At 40.5% G+C, this 23,521-nt stretch overlaps 1 protein-coding gene across 5 annotated transcripts in view; it reads right to left on the bottom strand.

Annotated features, from left to right (window-relative positions):
* Cttnbp2 (cortactin binding protein 2) overlaps positions 1 to 23,521 on the bottom strand; it is a 146,347-nt gene that overhangs the window by 32,931 nt on the left and 89,895 nt on the right. For all 5 annotated transcript variants that reach the window (XM_034518964.2, XM_076913670.1, XM_034518963.2 and 2 more), the window contains 4 exons: positions 14,121 to 14,238; positions 8,869 to 9,144; positions 6,843 to 6,938; positions 5,553 to 5,632 (listed from right to left, as the gene is read on the bottom strand). In XM_034518964.2, coding sequence (XP_034374855.1) covers positions 5,553 to 5,632; positions 6,843 to 6,938; positions 8,869 to 9,144; positions 14,121 to 14,238 — 570 coding nt within the window. The remainder of the gene's footprint in view (positions 1 to 5,552; positions 5,633 to 6,842; positions 6,939 to 8,868; positions 9,145 to 14,120; positions 14,239 to 23,521) is intronic.

The following is a 23,521-nucleotide window of genomic DNA, read 5'->3' as shown; positions in this document are numbered from 1 at the left end:
CCTCTTCTTCCTGAACTTACTTCGTGACGTTTCGTCACAGCAATAGTAATCCTGATTATGACAGGAGGTATCAGACCTTCTTATGAAAAGTAATAGAGTAAAACCCCTTGCCCTTCCTACCATATTAGAATACAGTAAGAAGATACCAGGAAATAGACCCTCACTTCCCCGTACTGCTGGTATCTTGGTCTTGAACATCCTGGCCTGCAGAAGGGTGCCTGTAAATGTCTATTATAAGCTATCTAGTCTCTGACATTTGTTAAAGCAGCATCTTAGGATGACAGTATTCTCCTATAGGTGTGGCACTAATGTTTTATTGTTTAAATGTTATAAGACCATGGCGAATGTGTTACATTAACACAAGAAGTGGGTGCCACTCCTGGATTCACTTTGCTAGCTAAAGTCCCTTAGGTCACTGGGTGAATGACTGACTCATGTCTATAAGTCATTGATTAAACTATAGGCTCCAACAATGTGCAGGATCCTGCTGTCCAACAAGACAGATAAGAGCACAAGGATGAACAGCAGCTGTTTCTCTCCAGTTCCACAAAAGTGCTCATGAGTTAATGCACCTCTCAGGCCTCAGCATGGTCTCATCAATCTTCATCGACTTCTTTACCCAGGTGTCTCTACGTTGTCTAATGGATAGGAAAGGATTCTGACCGATAGAGCAGATGAGACTCTCACTGTGCAGTTAAAGTGGAGCCTAACTGCTCAGGTTTTTCACTGTTGTCAGTCTTATAGTTTTGAATCACTGGGGAGATGGTAAGGAAGGGGTGATAGTGTTTCCTACCTCATTTCAGGGAGGGGTCAGAAAAAAAAAAAAAAAAAAAAAAAAACAAGCCTAATACTCCCAAGGCAGTAGGGAAGACTCAGCGGCTCGCTAATGGAGACCTCAGTTCTGTTTTTCTGAGGTTTTGTCAGTTTTCAAAAAGCACTTCCTTGGTAAATTGTGTGCTAGATATTGCTGTCCAGGTGCAATTTTACACCATAGCTCTTCAGCTCTCCAAATTAATCCCAAATCGCTCTGAATTGCTGGACAGAAATTCCTTCACAAGGAAGGGATTGTTTCATGCCAGTGAAATGGGATACATATTTCCAGGATTTACTGAACATTCTGCCCCTGAGATTTTCAACTGGCGGTGCAATTTAATCTTGTTTTGCTGCTGAAAACAATAGCACGCTATTCATTCCGGCTCCCCTGTCAAGCTGTTTACACTCCTGGAGGCTGACTCTGCAACCATATAACAGCAAAGGGTCCAGCTTCTGAGATAAGCTACAAACAGCCACACCTCACCTGCTAGCACATATACTTTTTTTTAGGGTGCAAAGGACAGGAAACAATTTAAAATTTATTGAAAGGATCTTTTTTTTTTTTTTTTTTTTTTACAAGCAGTGATCTCTTCATGTTTATGCTTTATAATATCCTCCATGAAGTACGATAGAATATGAACAAACAAGTTACTGCGTAGGTAAAGAGAAAACAAATGTACAAGACTCCTGATCGCTTGTATTTTAAAATATACTTTCCAATAATGATCTTTTCGCATTGCAGGTGTTACCAATTCATTAGTTGATTGGTTTCCTTTGATCAAATGATATATAGGTATTTTGATGATCATTTTCAACCAAACAAATTAATTACTGAAACAAATTATAGCTAGCTTATGGAGATTAATATGCATATGAAAAGCTTTGTCAAGAAAATAACTTATCCATCTCAGAGTTATCATATCGCATTTCTCTAAATGTCAAACTCTTAGGTATAAAAAAAAAAACATGCTCTATGCTTCATGCCTCCAGCAGAGGGCTCTACAGCTAGACAGACTGATGCGTAAGCTAAATACTGTTTTGGATGAAGCTGGTGATGCGAAATCTGTTTGAAAAAATGATATCAAGTTCAACTTCTAAAATTATAGCTTGTGTCACAGTCACCAGAGTTATTCTGCTATAGTGTGACACTTTTTCTTATTAGTAAAGGTACACTGGCCTCATTATCATGACTGATACTACTCTGATTTAGTCTACTATCTTCACATCCTGTTGGGGTCCCACATCATGTGTCAATCAGGGCTTTGTGAAGCACGCTGATTCTGGAAACAAGCAACGTCAACAATGGCCCATCCATTCTTTCAATTTTTTCCCTTTTCTATGATGCTTTACCACAGAATGGGGATTAATGCAAGAGCAGTCCATTGCTGTCCATGTGGCAACTGAGATGTGTCTTTAGATTTGTGGTGTTTTAAAGCAATAAAACCTCAACTTTTGTTTGTTGTTCCACTTGTCATACACAGTCTGCATAAGAGCTGCTGCCCAGAGACAGTTTGAAGCCAGCTATGCTTAGACTTTAAACTCAAGAAAGACTGGAAAAATAATAGGGCATTACTGTGCCAATTAAAATCAGGATAGCTATCACTTAAAAGTTCATGTTTTAGAGCTAGGAATTTCATTGCAGCCTCTCCTGACACACAATTTCAAAGAAATTATTTATTGTCTTTGAGGCATGAATGATTGTTACTGTCAACTTAATCACATAAACTGCCCTTGAACTTATATCATCAGTCTCAAAAGTCACTCCCAGGTATGTGATGTACACATTTGAAATAGTAGCCATGCAACTGTACACTATTTGATGAGAAAGCACAAAATCTAATAACCAATCATGTGATTGGTAATACTTGAAATTTTTGAGCAGAACTACCAGTGGAGTTAGAATGTATGTAATGATTAGAATGAATATATATAATGATTAGTTAGAATGTACAGAAGTCTGCTCAACTAGCATTTGGGATATTAAAAAGGTAAGTGAAAATGAATTCCTTTGTGTTTTGTGATTTGTAACCCTTTTTTGAGGTCACTCTTCATAGAACAGACATAAGAGAGATGCAGAGAAATTACAATTTATATATACAAAGTCATACAGTATATACATTAGTTTATTGAAACTATAAAAACCAAAGCCCTTGGTTTTTGTTGGTTTGTTTTTTGTTGTTTTGAGATAAGGGCCTAGTTTTGTAACCTAGGCTGCCCTTGAATTTACAGCAATTCTCTTGCCTTAGCAATTCTATGTTTATAAAACCATACTTCCCTGTTGGTTCACTGGAGCGTTTCTCTATTTAATGGAATGAAGTGTTAAAAAAAAAAAATAAAGTGCAGCGACTAGTTTTATGTCAACTTGACACAAGCTAGAGTCATCTGAGATGAAGAAATCTCTATTAAGAAAATGTTTCCACCAGGCTGGAGGTAAGTAAGCCTGTAGAGCGTTTTCTAATTAGTGATTCTTGAGGGGAGACCCAGCCCATTTTAGGTGGACCCATTCCTGAGCTTGTAGTGCTAAGTTCTGTAAGAAAGCAGGCCGAGCAAACCAGGAAGCATCATCTCCTGCCTTCAGGCTCCTATCTATGCTGTTTTTGATGATGAACTGTTATAGGGTTCTGTGAGTGAAATAGAACCTTCCCTCTCCAAGTTGCTTTTGGTTATGGTGCTTCATCACAATGACAGTAACCCTAACCAAGACAAATTAGTACAAGGAGTAGGGTATTCCTGTAGCACACCTGGCCATGTTGTTTTGGGGATGATTATGGAAGGATTTGGAACTTGGGCAAAATAGGCCACTGAGTGTTGAGAGATCAGTGAAAGGGTCTGTGGACACTTGGGAGATACAAATGTTGAAAGCAATGCAGATAACGAAGGTCTGCTTTGTGATGTTTCCCAGGCATACAAAGGCTCTACCTGGCCTTCTGGGTAAAGAATATATGGTTTCTGTTCAGCTGAAGCTAAAGAATTGGCTGTAATTATCAAGAGACCAGAACCACTGAAGTAAAAGGAAAGGATCTGGGTTAATTGTCTCCATAAGGTCTAGCTATAGACAAGCCAGTGGAATATACCCTTAATTAGTGATTCTTAGGGGAGAGGCCAGCCCACTGTGGATGAGGCCATCCTTGGGCTGATAGTACTAAGTTCTATAAGAAGCAGGTCGAGCGAGCCAATAAGCAGCGCTCTTCTATGGCCACTGAATCAATTCCTATCTCCAGGTTTCTGCCTTCACTGCTTTTGATGATGAACTGTGAGCAAAATAAACCCTTTCTTCTCTAAATTTCTTTTGGCCATGGTGTCTCATCACAGTAAGAGTAACATAAAGCACATCAAAATCTATCATAAAACTATCATAGTTTGGGGATTGAGACAATTTAGCCCTTGGTCAAAACCTTGCTTAATATGGCAATGGTGGGAGGGGTTAAGGAAGACAAGGTGGCTATACTCACAGCCTGAGACGCATATTCCTGACAATCAGGGGGCCACACACTTAGCTTTCATTTAAGTAAGGGATTAGCTGAAGTTCTTCCTATTGGGCATATTTGATGCTTAGAAGGCAAAGAAGACAAATAAAAGCAAAGAGAGAAAAGTGAAAGTGTCCCACAGAGAGACCTGATAAAGCTCTCCTTGGCTGAGGGTACAATGTGGGTCCAGCCTCTGAGGTCAGCTTTATCAGTGCATAGCTTTACCAAAACATTAATTTAAATCTGATGGAAACAACGTATGTAAAGAGTACCAATTTAACTACTTTTTTTTGAAGTTTGCCTAAGGGAGCCAACAGAGCTTTTATTTATTAATTGTGTTATGGTACTCATGGTAGTTTCAGTAGATCTCACTCAGACACAGGGTGTTGTTGGCACTTCCATCATTTAGGTTCCATCAGTGACTATGTGTGCTGCTTTGATCATAAGATCTTCTTAACCTCTCTTTGCCTTACTTATTTGAAATGGAGATAACATTATCAAACTTGTAGGGATATTATGAATATTATGTAGGGATATTATGAATAAACAAGACAAGTAAAAACACTGCATCTATTAAGTATGTAACAAATACCATATTTTCTTGTCTGTTTTGTATATGAATTTACTGCTTTCCTTGGTATTCATATTTCTCTCCTTATTATTAGGAACATATTGCCTAGTTTGAGCAGGGAACATGGTTATAACACAGCAAGACGCATTTGCTCAGTAGGGAACTGACTTAAAATCCTGGTCCATGGGCTGCAAGCAGTAACAGGAGGATATGGTGCTGAGACCTTGGAACTTGGATGTTTGCCCTACCCAGACCTCTCACCTGCTTCAACTTAGATATGTGAAAAGAGTAAACTTCAGTCCTATTTAATCTCTAATGAATTTGGTTTCTGTAAAAGTGGCCAAACCAACAGTTCAACTGATGTGAACTTATTTACTCAACTTTAAACTGTAAAAGCTTAGAGTAAGACAACTTGATACACATGTCTATTCCTATCTGTGTCTAGTATTTGATGGCATATCCTTGTTAAGCGGCAGGTAATATGTTCTTATATATGTTAAAGCACTTTAGTGGTCACAGACAGTCTCTGTAGGACACAGAAATGGACACCTGGATCATTGTGACAGAAATCCAGGCCAGGGAGGGGCATGTTGGGGAAAACAATGTCCTAACCCAGAAGACAAGGTATGTGGGCTCCCATACTTATCCATGTGGACCACCTGATGGATGTTTCAGTAATGATGATGACAGTGCCAACATACCAGTCTGAGGTAGTTCTGCAGCATCTGAAGTGGGATCATGGATGCATAAGTCACACTACTGAGGCAGCCTTCTTGGGGACCTGTGAGAAATATACACAGAGAAGGAAAATTGGCCTTTCCTTATGAAATACAGGTGATCAAGACACCACACAAGCTACCATGAAAGAAACAAGATACTGTTGGACTTAGAGGAGTTAACGTTTGGCCAAGAAACATAAGAGTGACTTTGACACCTGATTACTGATTTCTAAACAGCTAGTGACCCTGGAAACCTGAAAGCTCCACAGTTGATCTTTGCCACCTCCCGCCCCAAGAAGGTCCACTGACCTTTTTAGCAATTACAGCCAGGACCTCCAGAGTCCAGTTGCAACTCTGGAGCTGAGTATGCAAGCTGTTGGGCTCAGTGCTTCACTGTTTGTTAGCAAAAGCTAACACAGATAACCCAGTCTTTGGAAAGCTTTATTCTTGCTTAATATTATTGTACACGTCCAGGGTCTTCTTTTAGGTTCTGTCCCCACCTTAAGTTCTGACACTCAATACCCTGGTTGAAATGTAATACGTTTTCTAGGGTGGATACTCAATTTAAAAAAAAATGCCATGAATATAATTCAGACCTTAAAACTTCTAGTCAACACTTCTTTTTTTTCTTGAAAGTCTATTCCTAATGATGGGAGACAGATGAAAAAATCAGTAGCCTTTCATAATTCAAGGCTAAGAAACAGTATATATACCACATACTAATAACTAGACATTACATAAAAAAATTTATCAGTTTATGCATAAATTAAAAGTGAGCAGGTTAAGAACTTACTGGACTGCTGCTATGACCACTGAGTGACATTGCACTTGCATTATGTTATAAATAAAAACACAGCCTGAAAATAGTAGACACTTTCTTAATAGTCATGTGTACCATTATAACATAATCATATCAGACATACATCATGGTTGACAGTAACAACAGACATTTCTCTTTTAAACCAGTCTGCCACTCCTAGCACAAGGCTAGTTTGCCTTTAGGTTGTTTCTAATAAGCGACATAATGAGAGCAGCAGGAGTCTATGAACAGGGCAGACATAACCAAGGGTGACAGAACTCCAACTTCCAAGTCTTCCCTCATTCTTAATCAGATATGTCAGAAAACATCTAATGACCTCATAGTAGAAATTACACAAGTACTGTGAGAAGCAAGTAGACAAAACACTGAGGTTTAGGAACTGGCCCTGTGCGAGCCCATGGTGAGGCACATGCACCTTAGGCATTACACTAGTTTGGAAGACCACTCGTCACCTGATAAGAGCACTGTGACCTGCTCCACCTTCTTCTTCTTCATGAAATCCCACGGGGACTGGGGGAAGCTCTGACCAGTTGACCATGACATACTTCCTAGTTGAAGAAAGGGAAACAGAAGGTCATGAAGAGCCAAGGTCACGGAGAGCCCAAATGGTGCTTTCATAATGGCCAACACATTCTCTTCTGTGAGGTGTTCAAGAGTTCAGAGCATCTGAGGCCACGGGGTATCCAAATGGCAATGAACTCCTCAGGGACATTTCTGTTCAAGGTCAAAGGAAACTTGTTCATTCTAATGACTTCTTTAAAACAGTAATTTATGGCAATATCTAAAGAACAAAAAATATATCCAGATGTTTCCAAGGTCAAGTTCTCCAAAGTTTATATCCTGAAACCACTGCCTTCTTCACCATCAAGTCCCAGCATTTTGAAGAACATCTAATCCATCACCATCTAATCTCTGGGTCATTTTCTATAAAAGGTTCCAGAACTGTTTGGTATTGTTTCCGGATCTCAGGCCAAGTATTTCAGGTTATCTATCTCGGCACAGCCCCAGTACTTGTAAAACCTCTAGCCCCTTTGCATCTCAGCTGAGCTCATGTTTCTTTAATTATGACTCAGAAAATTCACTTACAAAGATTAAAAATTACATCAATTATAAACTGGCTATAGAAAGAGTAAAACTATACTAAAGACTAAGCCAAACCTTCTGACCACAAAACACAATGACTTTTACAACTAAACATCTACTTGGGTGTGCTATAACTCTGTAATAAGTGTGAACCTGCAACCATCTGGCAGCCATTGTTCATAGAAGTGCTTTCATTGGCAGTTAGGAATAACCACTCCATGTTACCAGTTTCCAGATTAACTGCACAACAGCAGGCACAGGGCCATTTCCTTCAGGACACCTCTGTCTTGTCTTCATATATCAGACTTCAGCACAGAGCCGTGCTCTGCCTCATCCTGTACTAGGTGGGCAATATGTGTTCCCGAGAAACGCTCATGCCTTGTTTTCTTAATGCAATTTTAAAATCACAGGATAGTTCAATAATAATATTTTGACTATTATACTAAAGTTGTCATAAGTAAGTTACTATAAAGCTAGTGGGAATATATTTTTAAAGCAAACCTGCTTCATAAAACACCTTCTGATATAAGCAGATGCATAAAAGCAACAGTAAAGGTTGCCTTTTTTCACTGGGTTCATTCTTTTTAAGTATGGTTCTGTTGGACTGTTGAACATGTACGTTTTTGTTTTGTTTAGCTTTCAAGTTGAAGCCTGATTGCTTTGCTCAATAGTCATGTACCTTTGGACAAGTCCTGTAATCCCTATATAGCTATACAATGTGGCTTTGGTGTGCTTTCATAAAGTATCATGCACAGACCTTGCAAAGAGTGTTTTTAATAGATGTTAATTTGGATCTAAGAGAGAGAGAAAAAAAAAAAAAAAAAACAGCCAGGGACAAGAAATATTTTGTGAGCTCATACTGTGTTCACCAGAAAACAGATCTTATCTAAGTTCTTTGTAAGTCTGTTAATTAGCAATAATGGGTTACCACTCTGACCTATCCCATGTGGGAGCTTTGAATGTAAGTTCATTAAAGGGTTTCTTTCAATTCTAGACCACATTGGACTTATCCTATTGTACTGTTAACATAGTCTAACATACCTGGCAGAGGCTGACAGCAAACATGGAGCTAAGTTCAGAAGGTATACGTAAGCAAGCATCTATAATGTGGTTAATTTCTTGCATTTATCTGGAGTACAAGTGTAATAACAAAACCTCATCAAAAGCTTTCAAGCTATTTACTCTCTAACATTACTTGAGGCATAAAAGCACTTTTATAGCAACAAGGCGACATTATGTAATGGCGTCATTGTGAAGGCTCAAGGTTTTCAGTACTGGCAGCTGCCACAAGCAAACCTAGAATGTGTTTCATCAGTGAACTCTCAGGCTCTGACGCCCACAAATACAAATAAACCCAGACATTTAACTTTTGCTTTACTTCAAGGCTGCTTATACCTAGCATGATGGATTGTATACTGCTGGTGCCAAGACCGAGGCAGGAGTCAGTAGTGTTATTAAACGTCCCATCTTCCAGACTCCACCATCCATCAGAAGAGATGGCTTGGAAGTGATTTGTCAGAGCCTGACTCACAGCTTTGGAAAAATCTTCCCATGATGTCTGTTTGCGGATATTTAAAGTGCATATTGTGTGTTCACATTCAAAGTCGTCAGAACCATCGTTGCTTGGTTGAATTTCACCCACGGAAATCCTTAAGGGTATTTTAAGAGCATCTGTTAGGAGAACAAAGGGATGGGAGTTTAGAAACAGCCTTGATAGGGGAAAAAAAAAGCAAAGCACTTAAACAGAATAAGCAGTTATGAAGATTTTAAAGATAAATCAAAAGACAGCTATCTTATTCAATATTAAGCTGAGCCTTCTTATACTGCAGCAAATACTGGTCTCCCGGTCTCCCCACGGTTTCTTTGGGAGCATATAAAGTGAGCCATTTATCATCCCTTGTAGCTCAGCACTTCTACTTTACTGACTCCTCCCTACAGCAAGATTCTCAGGCTGTTGGAGGAGGAGGAGGAAGAAGAAGAGGAAGAGGAGGAGGAGAAAGAGAAGGAGGAAGAGGAGGAAGAGGAGGAAGAGGAGGAAGAGGAGGAAGAAGAGGAAGAGGAGGAAGATGATGAGGAAGAGGAGGAGGAGAAAAATAAGTCAGAAAAGTTGGGAAAGCCAGGAGTCCTACTTTCATCTAGTGTTCTCTATGTTGTGTCTATCTTTATACATGAAATCATGAGCAAGTTAGAATACAGTTCCAAAAGTCAGTGGGTTTAGAAGAGTCTCCTGAGCATTAAGACAGACCTGAGTCTGAGCCCCAGAAGCAGCTTTTTCTTTGCTCTATGACCTTGGTAAATGTCCCTAGTCTTGCTATCCCTCAGTGTTCCACAAAAGGAAGAAAATATACAGAGAATTGTCATGGCGAATAAATTAGTTTTTGTTTGGAAGAGATGTAATGAGGTCAACTCACAATTACATGATAAATACCAGTGAGTAATTGATAAGTGTGTTCAAGTGTTGTACCAGGAACTTCTGGCTCCCGGGGCTTAGTGCGTGGTGAGCTAGCCTTCTACAGCTCAGATCTATCCTCCGCCACAACAGCAGAAGGTTCGGATGAAATTTCCACTGCCTGAGCTTGGCACACATGCGCTTTTGTTCTCATAAGCTCAATCGTGTTTATTAATAATCACTTATATTTGTTCCAAAATCTTCTATGTCCCATGATCTTATCACTATAATTAGTAAATTTTAATATTCAATACACTGGGTTTTTTTTAAGTACTCTTTTTTCCCCCTTCATTTTTCCCTCTTGCTCCTGGCCCCACTCACTTGCTTGCTCCGGTCCCCACTCACTCTGGGCCCCCTTTGCTCCAGCCCAAAGTACACTGTATTCAGACACCCATCTCATGATGGATGGTTGAGCCACCATGCCCGCTCAATACACTGTTGAATATAAATACTTCTATTATTAAAACAAAGTTGAAGACCTTAGAGATATTTAATGAAATAGCTCAAAAGTGTTTACCCAATGAGGTATGAATAGAATGATAATATAAAATTGTAAAAATGTAACAGTGTCTACACAGACACTGCCTTGAGTTTACTTCCCAAGTATGTTCAGATACTGAAGAACTAAAGTTAGAGAGGACATAGCAAAGCTAGATTTTGTTTTACCAAGAGTCCACAAGATTCAGTGAATGAAAGCTTTCTCACATAGTGAAAGAATTATATAGTATGCTTTGGTACTAAAATACAATGCTGTCAATGGATGACCTAATAACCCTGCCTAATGGCTAGTACTAACTAGATTCAGTGTGTTATTTAAAAATTTAAAAAAAATGAAGTTGGGAGTGGGTCATGAGAGAGGTTACTCAGGATGAGTTGGGAGTGGTGGTGAATATGCTCAAAATACATTGTAAGCATACATGAAATTCTCAAACGGCAAATTTAAAACATATAAAACCGGGAAATTTTAATTTTAATATAATAATTGAAATGTAAAACTAAAGGTATATTTTCTCCTTTTAAGTTTTTTTTTTGTTTTTATTGGTTATTTTATTTATTTACATTTCAAATGTTATCCACTCTTCCTGGTTTCCCCTCTGGAAACCCCTAGCCCATGCTCCTTCCCCCTCCCACCCACCCATTTCTGCCTCACCACCCTAGCATTCCCCTATGTTATATTAAAGAATCTCCACAGGGCCAAAGGCCTCCCCTCCCACTGATGCCAGATAAGGCCATCCTCTGCTACATATGTGACTGGAGCCATGGGTCCCTCCGTGTATACTCTTTGCTTGGTGGTTTAGTCCCTGGGAGCACTGGGAGGTCTGGTTAGTTGATAATATTCTTCCTATGGGGTCACAAACCCCTTCAGCTCCTTCAATCATTCCCCGAACTCCTCCACTGTGGCCCCTGTGCTCAGTTCGATGGTTGGCTGTGTGCATCCGCCTCTGTATTGTTCAGGCTCTGGTAGAGCCTCTCAGGTAATTTACGCCTTTTAAAATGGCTTTCCTACTAACTTATTGCTGTTTTATTTTCCAGTTGACAGTTGTTTATCTTACCCCTGGCATCTAACATACATGTCCTTTGCTCCTGACAGATGATGCTAGACCCTCCACACCTCTGCTCTTCTCTCTTTAATATTCTTTCTCCACAGGCCCCTTGGCTTTATTGAGCCTTTTTAAGGTGGCCTATTTTAGAATTGTCTTCATCTTTACTGTCATTCCCCCACAGACTTCTCCTCATCTCAGCTCTATAACTTTAACTATTTCTGACAGACTGCTGACTGTCAAACTCATATGGACAGTTCATCTTTTCCTTAGAGTTCCTGCTGACTTGACACAGATATCTCAAATCCACACATCTAAACAACTCCCGACCTTTATTAGCCATGTCAGCTTCGCCCCTGACAGCTCTCCCTGGAATGGGGGGTGGCAGCTCCCAGGCTTCTTGAAATGATCCATGATGTCCCTCTTTTCTACTCTATATTTTATCAATCCTGGATTTTTGCTCACTCTTCATTCTGTATCTATGGAACCTAAGTTCTTCTCATGGTCCCTCCTGCTGCAAATTCTTGATGTTACCTACCATTTTCACCTTTCAGCTGGAAGACATATATATTTTAACAGATGTTCCTAAATAAATCTGGACATGACTTCGTATAATCTAGTTTCAACAAAGCAGCTGGTACAAGCTAAAATTCACATTATATGTGTTATCCTATAGCTGTAATAAGTCCTTATAATGAGTGGGTAGTTTCATTTCTGTGGCTGTGACAAATACTGTAACAAAAGGCAATGCAGGGGAGGAAGGGGTTTTCTGGTTTACAATTCTATGTTACAGCCCTTCATTTCTAGGAAGTCAAGTCAGGAACTCATATTCATATCTATAGTCAAGAGAAAAAAAATATGGATCTTTTCTTGCTTTCTTCTTAGCTGTATCCAGTTAGATTTTTCTATTTCTTATATTGTTCTGGGACCTTCTGCCTAGGGAATAATGCTGCCCACAATGGCCTGGGTCATCTTATATCAACTAATACTCAGGGCAATCCCCTGAGTATTACATGATGTACATGAGCCATCTCAATCTAGATATATCCTCATGGAGACTTTCTTCCCAAGTCTGCTAGCTACAGTAACAACCAGACTGGGAAGATACTCTTATTGAGCACAATAGAGGCAATCGAATTACTTTCTGATTGGATCTAAAGTCCACTCTATAGGAAGAAATTACATGGCTGATGCTGTAAATCTGACCAAGAACCCTTGGGAAACTCATGGTCCTTAGGAGTTAACCTATTATTTTGCTAAATAGATAAACATAAAACTCACCTCAAAATTTTTATCTCTAGGCCTACAAATTAGGGCATATCTCAAACCACACGTGGGCAGCAGCAGTAAATGCAAAACTGGTCAGAGAGAAGAAAAGTTAAAAGAGCCAGAGGCCATGGAGGGCCAAGGCAAAACAGTCTTCTGGAGATGACAGGAGTACTCACACATGAATTTAATCACTGTGGTTGCCTAGACCTGCACAAGTCAACATTCCATCATTTATGTGTGTGTGTGGGGGGGGGGGGGGCTTATGAGTGCCACACCTAGGTGAGAAGCTTTGGGTAGTTGGTGGCTGCTTCAGGAGGGAAAGTCAGTTTTCTTTAAGGATGAGGTTGGTCTCTAGAAAGTCAAACATGGTCCAGTGACTGTCACATGCCAATGCATATATAGGCAGAACAAATTGGGCCATGCAAGTTATTAAAATCAAAGTACATGGGGCTGGAAGAGGGGATAGTGGAGCAGGGGGTGGATCTGGGATACATATCTAACATAGCCATAGTGGTTCATACCTATTATCTCAGTGCTCTGGAAATTGAGGCAGGGGGATCACTGTGAGTTTGAAGACAATCTGGCATATAAGCTTAGTTTCAGGCATGGAAATGTTACAAAGAGAGGCTTTGTTTGGGAGGAAAATGGAAGGAAAAAAAGAAGGAATGAATAAAGAAAAGGAAGGAGAAAGGAGGGAGAAAGGGGAAGCAACAGGGAAGAGAGGGAGGAAGGGAAGGGAAAGATAGATCCATCTCTGAGTGTATAATTAGAGAATAAAACATTATTTTAGATGCTAAAGTTTTGCTTACCCTAAAGATAATAATTACTTAAACACCTGGCTTAACAGCTAGACTGAGAGACAATTGATATGTTATAATATTGTCTATGATCTGGCATTCTATACTCATAAGCCTACACGGGAGCTTTTCATAAAATGCACCAAGGAACATGTACTTAGAGAGCCAGAGGGGACCTGTGAGATCATAAACTATCTGCAAAGACTGGTAGTAACCAAGTGCTGGAGGCAACCTTCTTGCCAGGCTCATCAGATCTGCAAAGTGCACAACTGGGACTTCTCACCTGGAATTCTAGTATCTCCGAATTGGGGGTGAGATTGGCAGGGGGAGGGGGGAGAGTAATCATTTAGATTGTTCTCTCAAGATACTCAGTAAAATCTAAGAAAGAGCTGGTACTATTTGTACTGCAAAAACCTGCCCAGGAATTTTACTTGAGGGGGAAATGTAATGACATCCTCAAAAGTGTTTTTTGCAATAACTAAGACTCAAAGAAGTTAAGAGGGTGAGTTCACTAGAACTGCACCAGTATCTTTCCCAGGGCTCCAGAGCCCACGTGGTGTGGCAGAATGGACAGGCTGGAACATCACTCACTCAGATTCTCCAGCAAATGCTTGCAGTCATCAGTAGCAACATCATGCACAGTCCGATTGCACTTGTCTCTCCTTTCCGGCTCTAGCCCTCCATGCCTACACAAGATTTCTAGGCAGTTCTGTAAAGACAAGAGCACTATTATATCCACGTTCAAATCAATCAACTTGAGTGCAAAACCCAAGGGAGAAAGCTACTTGCCTGGGGTAAGCTAGCCGGTCAAGAATTCATAGCCTCATATCCCTATAATACCCAGAAATTGGCGGTGAAGGCAGGGGAATTAAGTGTGAGAGCTGTCTGGGATATATATGGCTTGACATGGTCTTGCCTTTACCTATCAGTGTACAAGCCATACCCAGTTGTGTAAGGGGGTGGGGGTGGAGTAAGGGAGGAAGGAGTGGAAAGAGACAGCCAAAGAGAAAAGGACAAAAGTAACAAATAATAAGCAACGCACAAATGGGAGTAGAAGTGGCCCAGGCAGCTGAGGCGTTGATTGTCAAGCCTGATGACATGAGTTAGATCCTCAGGACTCACAGGATGGATGAAGGGAATCAACCCCCAAAAGCTGTCCTCTGATACAGTCATGGTACACACACACACACACACAAACACACACACTACACAATGTGGTACACAAAACAAAGCAAGAATTCACAACTGGAAATCTTACTTCAATTCCAGCAACTCACATGCAATCTCAAATGTATCTAAATAATATCTAGACATGCAAAGCAAAGAATACTTCATTTGCATAATTTTTCAGATGCTGGAGATGGAATCTAGGGCCTTTCTTCCCGGCCCTTGGTTTGTAAAGACTGTCAGGTTGCATGCGTCTGGGTACCCTGAAGCACAGCCAATCAGATATTCTGCAAAGCCTTCTCTACTCCTGGTATAGAACTTCACTTTTTTTTTTTGTTTTGTAAAAATCTTTCCCTTCTTATAGAATAGTCTCCTTGGAGTATAGTATCCCTATGAAGAGCGTACCACTATTTATCATGGAAACGTGAATTTAATTTGAAAGGAACATTTTGCCTGCTTGATGCTCCTATTTGACCTTTAACTGCACTCCCACCTCAATAACTATTTTCTGATTATTTAACAGTAGTGAATGCTCCAGCTTGTCTTTGAACTTTGCACAAACGGAAGCACACAGCAGAAACACTTACATTTAGCTTCTTTCATTCACTGTAACTTCTAACATTCATCCATGTATTATTATTCATAATTGAATTTTACTTTAAAAAAAACAGTATTACAGTGTAGTATTCCTAGACATAAGCATGCCTCAAATTACTCATTCACTCTCTGTTAATGTACACTTGCGTTCTGCTGTGAACTTCCCAATACATGTACTGTGGTGCACAGATGCAGGTCTATTCACTTGCATCAGACTGCTGTAAGGCAGGCCAGGATTTAGTGTTGTGTTGGGACACACTGAAAGTACTTCCCACCTTGGCTGAACCAATCACATTCCCAGGAGGAGCATGTGTGAGTTCCAGCTGCTTCACATTGCCTCCAAAACTTACTTTTAAATACAACAATGAGTTCCCCAATGGAGGGGATTTCTAGAAACTAGAAAACAAAGAAGAGATGAAGTTGGAGCTATCAATTAAAATAAAATGGGACCAGAAGCCTTGCTGATCTGAAGGCAGTGTTGATATAGAAGGCTCTTTTGGGTGTTAATAGGATACAAGACTACCCCTACAAACTTAAGAGCTCTGTCAGGGGACCCCTAAATGAAGAAACTCTGCTTGCCTTTGAAGAAACATACTAGGACACTTGTTTTTCTCTGCTGGCTTTTGCTTCAGACTGGAAGGGTTATGCCTTCAAAGACTAGCTTTCATGGATCTATAGATCAGACTTAGAAAATTCCAAAGCTACAGAGTTAATGTAAAGCAGTGTCTATTTTATAAACCACTGCTATCAAGCTGATATTTCTAAAACTACTATAAAGCCAGCAAGTAAAGAAGATAGCCAATAAGAAACCTGAACAATACAAGCTGAGACATTACTCAAAGAGGCATCGATAGAATACAATATGAAAACTAAACTTTGCAAATTCCAGGATAGCAATAGGTTTTTAAAATGCCACAATTACTCTACAAACTAGTACTTGTGGCAAAAGAGAGCCAAACTGAAGCAGGCCTAGATTCAAGTCATGTTCATGGATGTGATCATATTTACAAGGACAGATTGGCTTTTTATAACATTCCTGATTCAGTTGCTTTATCTGGGTTTCAGATAATGTCACTCTTAGGGCTGTCATGTGACTTTAAAAAAAAAGCAGCATAGAGTTCTTTGATGCTTGCAATGAACTAAGCACCCGGTGCTTATTAGCAGCTGTAATTCATTATAATCAACATAGTCATTACCAGTTAGAGAATGTCCCCAAATAGTTAAGTTAGCTGGTGAGTTATCAGTGCACCTAGCAAATGCTAGTCTAAAGATAACTTAGGTGGTGTCACTAAATTATTTTTTTAAAGTGATAGAGAGCTATAACACAGATTTGTAAGTCTCTCCAAACTAAGATGCTTTGATGCCTGACTTCAGAGTGGATTGCTTCTAGTTGTTCTTACGTGCAGGTAGCGCAGCGGGACATCATTTGTTAAGTGCTCCCTTCTTCTTGAAGGAAGCATGGAAGATGTGCCCACGAGGGTAATGGCATCCAGATACTGTTACAGGCCTAATCCCACAGTGCTGTGCAGACCTCCTGGGGAATACAAGCCTAGATGAACACTTGTGCCCAGCAGGGCCTTCCCAAGAGCTACAGCCACTACATAACATTTGTATGGACGATAATGTCCAAGCACAGTTCCTGACACTGCAGGAATAGTCCTGAATCATGTGACTGTAGGGATATGTTGTGAGAAATGTCATTAGGTCATTCGTGCTACATGAATACCACACACTGCCCTTCCACACACTGAGATGGCTGAATGTCACAAGGCAATTTAATCTTATGGAACCATCGTCATGTATGCTATGTGCCAATGACTAAAATATTTATGTGGGGCAGAACCAGCATAATCTTAGTTTAACACACACATGTAAGGTGCTACACTAGGCACTATGTTAAGGTCATAGGTTCTGAAGATAAATAAAGTAGCAGTTCAAAGTCTCATGGAGAAGTCAAAAGTGCCATAACGAATTTGATATGTGTCTGGGAGATAACTCAACAGTAAAGCACTTGCCTAGCAAGTGTGAAGACCTAAGTTTAGATCCCCAAGGCCCACTTAAAGCTGGATAAGGCACTATGCATCCAAATGTGCCTATCGCAAGGAGGGAGGCAGAGACAGGACACTTACTGGAATCTCAATCAAACTGGTGTAGGCAGTAATAAGAGTGTATCTCTAAGAAGGTAAAAGATTAGAACCAACATTTGAGATTGTCCTTTGATAGCTTCATGCATGTCTGACAGGCATGTACCCACACTCACACACATGAACACACATATACACACAATGCACATATACACAAAGATTTCTTTTATGTTATTTCTGGGGAAATATGAAGAAGAAAGGGCTGGCATGTTATATCACTGTACCAAATACGCAACATGAACTCTTAAAAAGACAAAAGGCTGTTTGAAGTCAGTTTCATGGATTCCCATTCTTGGTCAGTTGCTTGTGTTACTGTGGGCTTTTGGTTAGGTGGCAAATAATGACAGGGACATGAGAGAAGGCAAAGCTGAGAACCTTATGTTGACTGGAAAGCAAAGGAAAGAAACAGAAAGGGTCAAGTTCCCAATATTCTCTTCAAAATAATGATTCAATATGACCAAAAGACCCCTAACCAGGTCCTACTCCTTAAATGCCTTCCCCTGCCTTTGGAAAATTATTTATTTAAACTACAGCAAGGGAGGTACAGATGTGACAGCAAGAAAGTTTTACCTTTTAGAAAAGTAGAAAGAAAGAAAGAAAGAAAGAAAGAAAGGAAGGAAGGAAGGAAGGAAGAAAGAAAGAAAGAAAGAAAGAAAGAAAGAAAGAAAGAAAGAGAATCTACCTTGCCTTCTTCCTGGGACCCTGCTAAGATAATAGTTTCTGGAAGTGGACCTGAACAGGCAGCGTGTTCTACCCACATGTCCAGATGGATGGTGTATGAACTGAAGTCCTATAGAGATATATTGGCTCGTGCAGAGACCTACAAGCTCTATCTTAGGTTTTATTTTCACTCATACTCCTGTTGGTCAGAATGTAGTCTTTACTGCTGACCATGAGCCCAGAGCAAAATGTAGAGATTCACTGTCACAAAGAAAAAACTGAAGAGATGGTGATGAACCAGTGATACCTCCATCACAGACCTTTAAGGAGCACTCAGAAGCAAGGTACCAGTTCAGAAGCAAGGTATCAGATATCAGAAGCAAGTAACAAGGAGGTAAAGGACAAACCTGAAGTTTGAAGTGGGTAAAACAAAATCAAATTCAAGGCAATGAGACAGAATTTGTAACTAGGCAAGGCAAGAGAAAGTTCTTCCTTCCCCCCCCCCCCCCAGAAAAAAGTTTGCAAGTACACACATAATGCCCAGCTAAGTGCTGAGAATTAGCTTTTGGGTATGGGTGTACCCACTGCTGTAAGATAGATACACTGGCATAAGCCAGCAGGTAGAGGTAGGTGTGAATTGGTCAAAACAGAATTGTCAGAGGACAGCTGCAAAGCTGTGCGCTAAGCAGCATGGGTAATCTTGGGTAGATATGGGCTGTGTGCTGGAAGGAAAATGCTATCTATGATCAGCTCTGTTGTAAAACCTGATGGATGCACTGGAAAGATATACTGGCAAGGAAGAGAGTGAGAAAACAGACCCATTATAAAAGGACACCTTGTCCATTCACCTATTGGTTCAAGAAACTACTTGGGAGCCATAGTCTCTGCTAGAAGCAGCACATACAAAGATGAAAGCTTTGCTTATTAAAAAGAAAGAAGGGGAGAGAGACGCATGCAAACAATTATAGTAAAGTACAAACTATGTAAGGAAAATGTGAAGAGAGGCCTTGGCAACACCCGAATCTTGAGCTGGAAAATTTAACTAAGATATTTTCTAGCAGACAGGGTCAGGACAAGTGAAGAAGCCATTTGAGACTATGGGAATCATAGATGCAAAGCCAGAAAGTGGTCAGTCATTCCTGTGGGTAGCAAACAACACATACTAGGAAAGATGACAGAGTGCATGCAGTGAGAATCGGAAGACCCTACCCTAAGGGTGACAGAGCTGTATCAGAATATGAAGTAGGCTAGTTACATCTCCACATTTAGTTGTCAGATAGGTCCCACCCATGGCTGTTTAAAGAAGGTGGAGCCTGCAATGAAGCACAGATGAGAAGGCGTAAGGCTGGGGTGCATGCAGCGAATGAGGGAGCAAATATAACCAATGTTGATTTACTAAGAAAGAAAATCTAGAGTTGTGTTGCTCGTTTGAACTCATGTAGTAAGGAATTCAGGCAGGTTAAAGACAGAAGCCTAGTATTTCTTTCAGTTCAGGAAAATTAAGAGATGAGCAGACAGTTATGACCATGTTGAACCTTTTGGTGACTCAAAAGCAAACATGGTCATCAATAGGGCTGTCATGTACCTCTCTAAGCTGAGCTGTTTGAAGAGTAAAAGCCCACAATGGATAGTTCCATTGGGACAAGAAGAATAAACAAGACCACACTGGGCAAACAAAATGTTTGGTCCTGCAGGTACAGAGATACCCTGAGAACTCAGAATAATTTTCGACAGTCTCAGAGAATACTCAGAAGACATAGAGACAAGATTCTGGAATCCTGAGAGACTATATTTGTGAGGTACCAAAGAAGAAAGTACAGAATGACAAGGGAAAAGGAGTTTAAAGCCAGACAGGTGACAGCTGCAAGCGGAAGTCAGCACAGGTCCACATTTGGCTGAGGGGTTGACCCTGGTTATGTTTATGTCCCCCATTGTGTTTCTGTCTATCAATCACTGCTGCCTCACCTAAGCAAGTGTTCCTTTAACCTTCACCTAATGTTCTGGAATGGGTATTTAAGGAGATCCTTCCCTTTATTTACATGTACTATGGCATTCATTTTTTTTCACTGAATCTTAAGTGGAAAAGAAAATGATCACAGAAGAGAAAACATAAAGAGAGCTCAGGGCTGGAGGGCTGGCTCAGTGTTAAGAGCTCTCACTGCTCTTGCAGAGGACAGGAGTTCAGATCCCTGTACCCATGTTGTGGCTCTAAACAGCCTGAAACTCCAGCTCTGGACAGATCTGAAGCCTCTGATCTCCATGAGCATGTGAACTCAAGTACACCTTCCGACATTTAGATACACTCATTTACACATAATTAAAATCATAGATTTCTATTTATCTTAAATGATATCTGGTTCTCTTGATTTGGTGCCTCCTAGATACCTCATCTGGCTTTCCCCTCTTCAAGCTTGTTATACAATTCCATGCAATGAGGGAAAACTTCGGTGATTTCTAATATCTAATTGTCTTTGCAGCCAAGACCTAAGTGAGAAGAATACAAGTCTTGGGTACCATACAAACCTTTGTGAACCTTCATTCTATCTCACCCATGCCATGGGAAAACAGAAGTGGTTACTACAGGTAAGAGAAAATGTTTCATACTCCTAAGGCTAAAAGCCCTGTAAACCCCAGACAATCCTATCACAGTGCAAGAATACGTTAAAGATGGCAACCGGAGAGACGTAGTCTGTCCAGAGGACTGACTAGAAATGACTTTGGGGATTCTGGAAAGAAAAGTCTTCAGAAGGCAGACATGAGGAAATAAGTTTGGGACTAGTTGCTGCAGAAGACAAAGTTGAAGCTAAAACTCAGATGCGCCTGTTAAAAACAAAACAAAAATCAGGAGGAGGCCCACCAGAATGGATGCTGAGAATTGCTAGTGTAGTCAGAGAAGAAAGGAGCATGGGGCAGTGTTAGAAGCCCTGGGAAGAGGGATTGTATTGGATACTAATAATATTAAACAAGGTAAGGGAACCACAGAAGGGTACGAGTGATAGGACGCCACAGACATGGCTACAGATAAGTTAGAAGTCTCGCCCACCCACAGAAAGACAAGTCACACAATCTCCCAATAGAAAATACTCTGGGAAACTGGCCATGGTGGCTTGTGTATCTAACCCCAGCATATGAGAGGCTAGGAATAGCAGACTGCTGTGAGCTGATAGTTAGTCTGGGCTACCCAGGCAGTTCCAGACCACAGTTCTGGCTACACAGGCAGGTCTATTGTAGAGACCTCCATATCTCAAACAAACCAACAAAGAAAACAAAAGGAATCAAAAGTGAAAAAGATAAATAGATAAATGAATAAGGACGGTTTGTTTGGGAACGTAAGCTTTTATCAGTAACAGAGGAGTCCAACTCCAATCTTCTCAGTTCTTTGGCAAGACCTTGACTTCTCAAAGTTCTCACAACGAAAGAGAGAGTTTCACTCAGAAGTTCTTTGATCTGCTTCCAGGAAACAAAGACTGGGCTTATGCCTGGTTCAGCCCTCTCTCTAGCAGCTGTTGTTAGACAGTAATGGCTAGGCGATCAAACTTAACCACAGGAAAACCAACCAGGACTGCAAAGAAGCAAGCACTGATGTGGAAAGTGAATTCTGCAGGAGCCATCTTTGAGAAATTAATTCAACCATTTTCCACACTTCATCTCTTCATGTATAGTGCACAGGGAGGGGCCAGAATGGTTGACCTCTGTCCCTTCAATCTCTAAAATCCCACCATTCTCCACTGTAATCTGTGCAGGTTCATGATGACATTTTCACATATACTTTGTTTTGTTGATCTTCAGTCCTCTCCCCCATTTTTTCCTTTTCTGAGGGCCCCCTCCCCTCTGATTCTTGTTTACTTTTTTTTTTTTTTTTTGATATGGTAAAATATCATGACCAAAAAAAAAAAACCAACTTGGGGAAGAAAGGGTTAATTTCAGCTAACAAGTTATAGTCTATTATGAAGGGAAGTCAGAGAAGGAACTCCAGACAGGGACCTGGAAACAGGAACTGAGGCAGAAGCTATGGGGGGCAGCTCTTGACCTTCTTGCTCTTCATGGCTTGCACAATGGGCTTTCTTTATACAGAACCACTTGCCAAGGGGTGGAGGTGAGAGGTAGGAGTAGGTCACTACCCACAGTGGGTGGTCCCTCCTTCATCAATTATTAATCAAGATAATGCCCTACACACATCCCACATGCTCACAGGCCAATCAGACCGAAGAAATTGCTCAATCAAGGTTCCTGCTTCTTAGCTGACTCTGATTCTTGTCAAGTTGTTAAAACTAACTATATTCTCATCTGGTATTTCCCCCTGGTGTTTGCAGGAACAAGTCCTAAATGAATATCCCAACACTCTTTCCAGGTGCATAGCCTCTACCCACGCTCGCTCGCATACAGATTACCAGTAAAATGCTAGGATCTGCATAAGAGAAAGAATGCACCGCATGTGTTTGTCTCTGAGTCTGAGTTTCTTGAGCAATACCTCCGGTTCATACAGACTCCATATGTGGCCGACTGACACCATTTTCAAGGATCTATTGTGGTTAGACTAGAGTGATTTACTACACACTGATAGTTGTAATTTATTGTTTCTGAAAACCTTAGCAAATTATTATAAATGGATAATCTGGGAAAGCTATCTAGGCCAGAACGGAAACATTGTTTTAGACAAGTGAGGCAGATATATTTCACAACGCTTTTGACTAGAAAGGAAGGATGTAGGGTGAAAGAGACTAATGAAATCAGGAAATCTGGGCTTCATTCCCAACCGCTATCTATTAAACCCTCTCGGGCTTAGATGTCCTAATCATGAAATAAAGAGGTCAAAATGGAAGATTAAATGCCCACTCCAGGGCTAAGAGAATTTACTACTTAAACAGCTTAGCAGACTGTGTTGTCAATCATTCCTTAAAGTCTCACATCAAAACATTGATCGCATGCTTTTAAAAATAAGAGGACGCAGAAGAGTCCTATTCTGAGAGAAAGAGGTCAGATTCCCATTACACAACCGTGAAGGAGAGCACTGTGCCTGTCAGGGTCTGAGGGATCAATTGAAATACCATCGTTACCATCATTAATGATCAAAACCCTGGGACTAAGAAGACTTCATATTCAAGAGGTTGTGAAGCAACAGCATTATCCTTCACTGAAGGCTAGCTCCCTGCAGAGGGTGGGGGAGGATGGGGGGGGGGTTCCTCTCACTGAGCAGAAGAGGTAGGGCAGGCAAATACCTTAGGCCAGAGACCTCTGCTTATTTTCTGTTTTGTTCCTAAGGCTAAGTGTATTCATAACCCACTTCTACTCATAAATCACAGAGATTTTATTTATTTCTTTCATTTATTGGTTTTGGAGATGGTTGTGATGTGAGCAACAGACTATCTTGTCACCAAGATTGCCAGTCTCTGAGCATCTGCAAGTTCAAACTTGAATGGCTTA

The sequence above is a fragment of the Arvicanthis niloticus genome, chromosome 15, assembly GCF_011762505.2.
Source record: "Arvicanthis niloticus isolate mArvNil1 chromosome 15, mArvNil1.pat.X, whole genome shotgun sequence".
NCBI lineage: Eukaryota > Metazoa > Chordata > Mammalia > Rodentia > Muridae > Arvicanthis > Arvicanthis niloticus.
Note: the sequence above shows the minus strand (reverse complement) of the source record. Positions and strands in the feature narration are given on the sequence as shown.